Source organism: Phaseolus vulgaris, chromosome 5 (genome assembly GCF_051622355.1).
Source record: "Phaseolus vulgaris cultivar YP4 chromosome 5, ASM5162235v1, whole genome shotgun sequence".
NCBI lineage: Eukaryota > Viridiplantae > Streptophyta > Magnoliopsida > Fabales > Fabaceae > Phaseolus > Phaseolus vulgaris.
This window is the reverse complement of record NC_143502.1, coordinates 4,158,052-4,168,526: the sequence shown is the minus strand read 5'-3', so window position 1 is coordinate 4,168,526 and position 10,475 is coordinate 4,158,052. Positions and strand designations below refer to the sequence as shown.

At 31.8% G+C, this 10,475-nt stretch overlaps 1 protein-coding gene across 1 annotated transcript; it reads left to right on the top strand.

Annotated features, from left to right (window-relative positions):
• Positions 1 to 7,466: 7,466 nt before the first annotated feature.
• Positions 7,467 to 9,772, top strand: LOC137834905 (homeobox-leucine zipper protein HAT14). Its single transcript, XM_068643136.2, has 4 exons — positions 7,467 to 7,958; positions 8,328 to 8,668; positions 8,839 to 8,918; positions 9,068 to 9,772. Exons 1-4 carry the CDS (start codon positions 7,640 to 7,642, stop codon positions 9,459 to 9,461), a joined length of 1,134 nt encoding a protein of 377 aa, XP_068499237.1. The 5' UTR covers positions 7,467 to 7,639; the 3' UTR covers positions 9,462 to 9,772.
• The last annotated feature ends 703 nt before the right edge of the window (positions 9,773 to 10,475 follow it).

Genomic DNA, 10,475 nt, shown 5'->3' with positions numbered 1-10,475 from the left:
TATTTGTGTTTTCTCTTTACCCTCTAGAAGTGCACCTTCACACTTACTTAACCACTTGGTTAAGTTTGTGTCCAGTGGGAATCTTCTAATTGCTAATCTCAAAAACTCATAAACAAAAGAGTAACCCATAAAATGTGCAATCCTAAAATCAACTTATATCACTAAGTCTTCCCTTAGGGATTGTGAGTGATATGTTCAGACTCTCATGTATTGAGGTGATATTTATTTATAATATTTTGTTCTTAATTGAGATTGGTATTATCATTTTATTCTTAAAGTTTGAATATTTATTCATAATTTTGATCCTTAGATTTGACTGGAAAGTACTTCAATGCATCTGACCTAAATGATAATGCTTAACATATGTGAATGCTAGGAATATATTTGAAATGTTAATTGCTTTATAACATTTGTTCATAATGATAAGAAACTTTTTATAAATATGCGAGGAATCGATATTTAAGAGACAATCTTAATAATTTTGTATGCGGAGAATCATGAATGATTTTTATATGTGCATCAATATTAATCAAGATGGAATGTTATATATTTTTATTCATTGAAAATACAAACGATTGAGAATGATTAATCTCAATTCTAATTTTCTCAATGGAATCATCTAATAAAAAGTGTATATTTGCAAATTGTAGTACAAATATATCAATCTTTTCATTTCTTATTTTGAAATAAGCAAACATATTACTACATACAACCTACCTCATAATTTAACATTTTCCCCATAATTAAGAAAAGGAAGGGAGCTAATGAATCTCCCAATCTAAGGTCTTTTATGATTGGGGACCCCTTTGTAGGGTTATCATTCATTAAGACTACACCACTTTCGAATTAACACAACTCCTAATCTACTTTATCAACACATCCCTAAACCTCATTTTTCTCATCATATAATATAAAAACTACGAACATATTGAGTCATATGTCATTCAAAGTCTACCTTTAGGATCAAACAATATTTGTTCATAGATCTTTCCTCTTCCACTACATCATTCACAATTATGACTCCATTCAACATGTTCCTTACTCTCACAAATGTGGATTTCCTTTCTTCAATAATTTTATTCATTACCTCTTTCAATCTTTTGCTAGGAGGTTTGCAAAGATTGTGTATAGGAATATTGGTATATATTCTCCCAAGTTTATGAGTCATTTAGTTTGGAATGAGAGAAATGAATGAAGCATTTCCTCCTTTTATTAGTGTTATATTTGTGGAAACCAAGCAACATATTAAAAAAAATATTTTGATAGTTTCCAAAAACATTTGATGAAAAAGAATTTGAAACCAACTTTTATTTCACATTCCCACACCACATACTATCTCTTCCTCCTCAAATGATTGTGAACTTTCGATAATCCTCCTCATTATTTTTGTTAGTAGCTCATATTGGTATCTCCTACCTTTATTTTATTTGCTTTTCCATTTTTGATAGAGAAGGGGTTCATTCCTCTTTGCTAGCTTCCCATATTCATTTTCATCTTCCTCCATTCTCATCTTTAACGTCTAATGCATTCATTTTCTCCACTAGTTTTTTGGATGTCACTTTGTTTATTATCGAACTATTATTTGTTCCTAGGCTACATTTCATCCTCTTTAGTTCTTCCTTCAAAATAAAATCTCCCATCCTTGTATTTCCTATTTCTCCCAACTAATAGTGTTCATAAAGTTCTTGAAATTAGGATCTATAAACCAACATTTTAAGCTTTTGAAAGGTAGAGGTTCCTAGTCCTAATTAGAAACATTTAGCACTAGTGGAAAATGACCCAACACACACCTATTCCCAACATAATATGCATTTTCCTACCACATATTTACTCATTCGTATGATATTAGGAATAGGTGAATCAAACTCTTGGTCATCCCTTGATTATATATAAAATAAATTTTGCCAATCAAAGGTATATATCTATGAGTAGTATTTCTTTTATAAATTTATTAAACTCTTATGTTTATTTGTCTCTTCCAACATTGTTCCCACCTTTTTTTTTCCTCTTTTCTTATTAGTGCATTAAAATCTCCTACTAGACAGCATATACTATTTGTAGAATATGTGCCTCCTATTCTCAGTTGTATCAATTTCTTTGAATCTCTTTTTTCTTATGTCACACTGTGAATAAACATTTATAATTATCAACAACATACCACAACTCTTTCATACACTCATTGCCTCTAAATATCCATCCCCCATTAATAATGATCTATATGTGAATATGCCTTATATCCATAATGATAAAATACCCCTACTTTATATTTATTGGTAGAGAGAAAACCTACCCTACTTCTTTGCCACCTCCTAATTTATAACACATTTCTCATTTTACCACCTTTAATTTTATTTATGGTAAGAAAACAGCATAAAAAATATTTAGATCACTTTTCTTCTTCACTCTTTCTATTGTAACTTAGAATTCTCATGTGACACTCTTATATCTCTTTCTCCTTCTCTTTATAACTTATGACATCACTCTTTGTTTATGCTCTCATTGTTCTATGTCTATTTTTTTTAATATCCTCTCCTTTACTCCTTTAAATCCCACCCTAATTCCTTTTCCACACCATACATTTTTCTTACCTTAATATTGTTTCTTAAAGATAACTATGTTATATATATATCTTGATCAAATAAATGTGTAAAATACTCCTTTTGAGAATTTTATGGTTGATAACAATTCTCGCTTATGAAAATTGCATATGTTTTAACCGAAAAATAAGTAATCCATTCGAAAAGAATAAGATTTTATCTTTGTCCCCCAAAAAAAGTCTTGGCACATTTCTTTTTATCAGATGCTTTTATTCTCTTTTTTAAGGTAACACTAGATGCTTTTACCTCATTGTAACATTGTTAAAACCGAAAAAAAAAAACATTTTACACAAATAAGGTTCTAAAACATTGCTACAAGAGTGTGTTAAGCTAGATGAATTAAAGGGTTATTTTTTTTTTTTTTTTAACAAGTAGTGATTATTAACAGAGCTATGTTTGGTGGGGTATGAATACATGATGTTATGATGATGATTCATGATCACTGAACTACTTATTATCTTCCATAAATGTCTTTTTGGTCAATATTGATTGAAGACATGAGCATGATATGTGTCGGAGGAACCAAATGTAGTATAAATAATTCAATATGATGAAGTTGTTTGTGCAAAGAATTGAAATGTGGGGCACTTGACATTGAAGCCTAAGAATATATTCATTTGTAATATTATTTTTCTTGCATTTGGTAGTTGGTAGGCAGTTTTAGACGCAACTCATCATGTTTCCATTTTAAATATGGCAACATCAAAGTGACCAATAAATACTATTACATCAAAAGAAAAACGTACCATCATTTCAATTTTTGCAATTATTCCAATCAATAGTGGATTTCAGCGCATGCTCAGAATAATTTTTTTGGATATTGTTCCACATCCAAAATATATGCTTCATCAATCAATACTCATTTCATTTTAAACATTTTTTTTCCAATTCTTTCTTTTTCTTTTTCCATATTCTACCAACAATAAACTTTATTCTGATTTCTGATACTGTGGTGACTATAATTGGTAACAAACTGGGAAATTCTCCCTTCATAAAAAAAAATGGGAAATAAATAAAACGAAAAATGTCTTTCAAGAAGATTTATTGGTGTCCAATTAATAGAAGGTCACTCCATAAAGTGAAATGTCTGAAGATAACGATAAGAAAATTTCTCCAGAATATCTGCAACTATTGAAGGAAAATTCTCACTCCAAGCATGACAAAACATACGCATCTTCTATATATGAGTCCCAGATAAAGCTTTTCATTTTTTTATACTTTGATACGTGGTTTTGGATATCTCACATCGACTAGAGATGGGGACAATTCATTGTATATAAATGGGTGTAAACCTCAATCTCATGAATTGGTTTTTTCGGGTTGAGTTAGACTTAAAGTCATCTTCTTGATATGGTATGAGAGTAAAGTGAAATTAGGTTTATAGGGAAGAAATAAGTCTAAAGAAACTACATAAAGACTCTTTGAAAAACAAGTGACAAGGTTGTTTTTTTTCTTTTTCTTGAGCATAAAACATGGCATATGGCACTGATAGTTTGCATTATTGTTTAGGAGTGGTGGTGAAGATTGGGTTCAGGGGTCAGTAGTCTCACTGTCAAAGGGCCAATTACCCCTCCTCTCATTGAAAGAATAGACATTCACTCACTCCTTTCTCATAATAATGCATTTCAGAATCAGATATCAATAATACCATTTCCCTAATATTCTCTCCGACACTCATCAACACACTTTGTCCCCCCTTCACTTCAACATAAAATAAATCTTACTGCTATTTTTATTCACTTTTAAATAACTTTTACTAACTTCAACATTCATCCCTCCAACATTTAATAAATATACTAATTTCGATTCATGGTATAACTTTATTACTCTTAAATTTTGAGTATTAACATGTGCTATCACCCTAATATGTTAAAATGTAATATTATCAAAATTAGTATGTGAACATATTTAACTTCACAATAACAAAGTAGTTATGACAAAATTAACATATTTATAGAGTATTAAGTATAAAAAAACACTACAATTTTTTTAAAGGCATACCCTTTTCACTATAGACAAACTTTTATAAAATTAATGAGTTTTGAGTTTTATTTATATAGAAAAATCTTTATTTTTCCATTCTTTAAAAGTTAATATTAACTTTTTACCCCCACCGAATAGTAGTTAACAAATTATATGTTTAACACACAATATCCATCCTAATATGTGTTTATGTGTGTGATATATAATTTACACATGTCACTACACTATCTTTTTGAAATTCTTAAATATAGTTTTATCTATTTTAAAACAAGAATTAGAAACAATAAATGTTATTCAACTATGGAATGAAAACTAAAAGAAAAACATTTTATAAAAACTAATTTTATAAGGATAAACAGCAGTGAAATATTAAAGCTTTAGGAGAATGAAAAACTAAAAGGAAATTGTATTAAAGAAACAAATACCAAAATGGTTCCTTTTACTAAAAGTAAAAACTAATTTAATCCTGAATTTTGATATAATTTATTAAAATAAATAAAGTTAAATTTTATTTATTAACAGAAAGTATATAATTTAAGCCCTAATATGGGTGGGGTTTTAGTGCCCACCTCTAACTTATGACGTTACAAATGTTCCCACAATTCATTGCGTGCGTGCCTTTAGAACGTCAAGGAACTTTCACTCTCATTTTCTTCTGTTAATTATCTTTTATCACGTTCAATCACAATTTATATTAAAAATTATTTTCACACAATATATATATATATATATATATATATATATATGTGTGTGTGTGTGTGTGAGATTAAAGATCTAAGATGGTGCAAAGAAAGTTATGGTGACTGAAAATCTCAGAAGAGTGTGAAACGACAGTCATAATCATCAATGGCTTTAATGTTATGTTATTTTAAGATAAAATCATTAAGAAAGATGAACATGAATACTGGAGTGCCAAAAAATAGGGATACTTTTTTTAGTTTTCTTCTTTTCCATTTAACTTTTCTTTAATTAATAATATGAGATCCAATTTTTGAGTTTGTGTTATCTAGATACTTAGAAGTGAAAAAGTATTACAATAAATTTATTCTACTTTAAATGAAAATATCGTAAAAAAATATGTTCATCGTTAAACCCAGTGAAATTGCATTTTATTATCTGATAATAAACCAAAAAAAAAAGTTAACGGATATAAAATATATTCTTTATTTTTATCAATATTAATTAAATGTAAATATTACTAAATAAGTATATTTAATAAAATCAAAATAAAAAATACTACACTTAATATTAAAATTACATAATTTAATAAAACAATCTCTCGTATCTCATATTAATAATGTGATGGTAGATTAAAACTATTTTATATAATTATGTCTGGAAAAAAGACCACAACTATAAGTTATTTAACATACAAGAATAATCCAGATTCACAGGAGAAATGTTAAGAACATACTTTCTTAACATATCTCTCTAGCATTAATTGAAATTTAAAAAAATACAAATAATATAAATGAGTGAGGCCGTATATATTTAAAAAAATGATAATTTTGATATGATAGATTTATAAATAAATATATATAGTAAAAGATAAATTTAGAATTAAATGATATGAAAAAATATTAAAATAATAGTATTGGGAGTTGTAATGTGGTTGTATAAACAATATGGGTTATCAATATATCATTACTCTATATTTATATTGTTATTTTTCTTAAAATTTTATTAATTTAGTATAATTTTATCCATTAATTATTAAAATAGATAAAATCTTTAAAAAATCAAAATAGGTAAGTTGTGTCACAATAATCTTAGTTAAAATTTGATTACATACCAAAATTATTTTAAAACGATTTCATTAGCAAAATTCTTCACTAAACAGATTGTTCTAAGATCTTTGTCGAGTCTTGTGTGTATTTTTTTTGTATATAAAGAAATCGTTCCACCTGACACAATCTTTTCACGATAACATGACTTATAAACTCGATAATTTTTCAAATTTTATCCATTTTAGTGATTAGGAAGTAAATTTTTTACCAAATTATAATAAAATCCACTTTTTTTTTATCCTATTTTAACCAAAAGAGAGTGATTAGATCCGGAAAAAAAAACAGTAGTATTTTAGTAGCAGCCCTAATTTGCAGTGTGTGTGTGGAAGAGTGGTGTAATTCCCATGGTGATTGTTAGGAAGAGGTGTATGAAATGGTAATGATGTCCCCATGAAAGATGAAAGAAGAAAGAAGAAGAAAGAAGAAGGATGGTTATAATGTCGTTTTCTCTCTCATTTTTGCGGGGAAATTGTTTTGCTCCAAGACCCACATGGGTGGATCCGTTTCCGAGCATATCGTTATGCTGTTCACTTCACTTCACTCTTGGGTGTGGGAGCAGGTGGGTGGTGGGTAGCCTAGCCTTAATGACCAGAATCCCTCTAAAGTCATTGCAAATGCATGATGATGATGATTGATGAGTCAATATTATTATTGATGCACACTCATATGTACCCACACACATGACACAACACAACACCACACTACTTTTCAGACAAAAACACAATCCAACCACTCCCAAATCCCAACCCTCTGAATCAATGCCAATACCCATGCTCACCCCTCACCCCTAACCTACATCATCCTCACGCGCCAAGCATCATTCTTTCCAGGAATAATGTTGTCGTTTCAGACCATCAAAATCTCCTCACTCACACCACTCATCATGCATCGTCTAATGCTATCTATCTACCTCCTAGGACTATCTATATCTTCAAAATAGGGTTTCACGTGTGTTTGTCAACCTTGGTAACCTTTGTCGGTCAAACACCCTTTTCCCTTTTTCATTCCACAAGTTTTTTCAATTTTTTATTTTTAATTTGGAAAACAAAAACACTGCAGACCCACTGTGTATAAATACGTTTTTTTTTAATTCTTTTTCAAAAGGGTCACCATTTGGGTCATCCTATGATCACGTACTTCTCTTTCTCTCTCTTATCTCTATAATTATAAAGACTCTTCTCTTTCAAACCTCCTCTTCCTTAATTCTCAGTCCAAACCATCTCTCTCTCTCTCTTTATATCTCTTCATTTGGCCTATGCAGAGTAGCAGATCATGGAACTTGGTTTGAGCTTGGGAGACTCTTCAAGGCCTTTGCTTGCCTTCATGGAAAAGCCTCGTGAAGCCTCCAACCAACCGGGGTTAGGCTTCACCACCGCTTTGTCAATCGGGCCACTCATCGCTAGACAAAAGGATCAACAAGATGAATTTGAAGAAGAAGAAGAAGAAGAAGAAACAAAGCCAAGGAACAACAACAACAGCATCAACACTCACACAACAGAAGATCCTTCCAAACCCAACAACAACCCAGTTCTGCATCAGCTTGATCTTCTCCCTCAACTCTATCTCCCATGGCACCCTCCTTCTGAAAACGGTATACACCCACTTTTTCACTTTTACCCCCAACAATTTTTCTGATTTTTTTTAGACCCTTTTCCTTAAAACAACGTGTACCAAGAGATTCCAATCCTTTCCATTCATTCTATGACAAACAAAGACTTAAATACAGTGTTATACAATTGTCCGTACAGTTTTTTTTTTTACAGTTTTTACTTCAGCAATGTGTATGATAAGGATTTACGTTAAAAAAAGTATTCAGATTATCTAGATAAAACTCTAAAAACTTCAATTTGATTTAGAGATGAACTGCTCCACCACTGAATATAAGTTTTTGTGCTATTATTTGGTATTGCTTGAGTTTCTTTGATAGCATCGTGTATGGGTCTGGTGTGGACACGTGCAGGGAGTTTGTCATCTGAGTTGGGAGGTTCTTCTAGGGGCTTGGACGTGAACGCGCAGCCGCCGCTGGCGGAGGATGAGGGGGAGGAAGTGGCGGCGCTGTCATCATCTCCGAACAGCGCAGCCTCGTCGTTTCAAATGGATCTCTGCATATACAACAGAGGAGGGAGTTTCTATAAAAGGAACTATGAGGGTGAAGCTTATGATCAAAGGGCCTCTCCAAGAGCCAGTGATGAAGATGATAACAACGGCAGTGGCGGCAACGCCAGAAAGAAACTCAGACTCTCCAAGGAACAATCTGCGTTCCTTGAAGAGAGTTTCAAAGAACACAACACTCTTAATCCTGTGAGTGTTAGAAATTGTTGAGATTCAATCATAGTTTTTGATCCATTTTTACATCGATTGATCCCGATAATAAAACTATATGAAAATTTATACTAAATCTGTCTTTTTTTTATTTTGTTTTGGTGTTGTTTAGTACTAATAACAGTGTTGGACACGTAATTTTGATGCAGAAACAAAAGCTTGCTCTTGCTAAACAACTCAATCTACGACCTCGACAAGTAGAAGTGTGGTTTCAAAACCGAAGGGCAAGGTAGGACATGACATCTCACGTACATGTTTTAGTCCACTGTTTTTGTTATATGCAGATTTGAATACCAGTTTTATAATGCTTATTTCAGTTTCAATTTTGTTATATGGTTATGAGTATTGGTTAGAAATATGATGTGTGTGTGCATGCAGGACCAAGTTGAAGCAAACAGAAGTGGATTGTGAGTACTTGAAGAGGTGTTGTGAGACCCTAACGGAAGAGAATAGAAGACTTCACAAGGAGCTTCAAGAATTGAGGGCTTTGAAGACTTCAAACCCCTTCTACATGCAATTACCAGCCACAACTTTGACCATGTGCCCTTCTTGTGAACGTGTGGCCACAAATTCCACATCCACTTCCTCCTCTCTCAGTGCTCCTAATGCCACCATCAATGCAAATTCAGGAGCCATGACCATTGTCAAAACCAGTGGCAGTAACAATGACTCACCCTCCAAAGCCATGGGATTCCCATTTGGCAAACCCAGGTTTCATCCATTTGTTCACACCAGCCAACAACCCCATCAACACCAATCCCCATCATCTTGAAAATATGCAGTTCAAGACTAGTATTACTGAGTCCAGGCTTGGAAATTGATTTCAATTTTGTATATAGGAAAGTTAATTAGTTCTGAGAGGCTCATAGTTTTTATTTGATTTGTTTTCTTGTTGGTGGGGGTGGAAGGGGTCATACAGAATTTGGATAATTGGGTTTTGTTTTTCTTGTTTGGATCTCTATGTATTCCTTCTTTCTCCGGTTTTATCCACAGTGAAATCAGAAAGAAGCATGATGAAAATTTTAGACAGTGAAGAAGATAGATATCAATCAAATAGAAAGGGAAGTGAAGCATTTTGAACTAGAATATATCCCTATACTTTTTTTTTCTATGTTTTCTTGAATCAAAAACAAAAACAAATAACTTTTATGTGGTGAAAAAAAGTGGAATACATATTCTTTGGAAGGTTCTTTGCACATAGCAGCATTACTTAGAAAAGTAGAAGAAAAATGAAAATGGTTAGCCTGATTAATTGAAAGTTTCAAATGTTGGTAAAAAATTAAATAGGTGATTAATTAGAGTTAGGTAGGTAAGGGAATGGCATAGTTGAAGGGTGGTTTTGAGAAAGAGGAAGAGACTTTGAAATGTGTGGATTGGTCTAAGTTTTAATGATTTCATTTCTTGAAGACTTCAAAGATGAGCAGTGACTCATGATGAAAAATGGGTGTGGTGGTGGTGGTTCATTGCTTCATTAAATTCATTTATTTATGGGATGTGAGAATTGATATGGCACACTGATAGGGGGCAATTGCATGCCTTTTGGTTGTGTTGTGGGACTTTGGAGGGCAGCAAATGGGACTGAGGCCTAAAAGGACAGGACAGGAATGCCACAGTGATAAACACTGTCCCCTAAAGTGGGGTACCCCAATTATGAGTATGCACGAGGGAAGTACACTTTTCATTATAATTAATTAATGAGAGTACGAGCCGTGTGAATTTTCTTTTCTTTTTTTTTTTCATTTTTTCAAATCAACAAACAAAACTCTTGCTATTTCATTTACCTAAC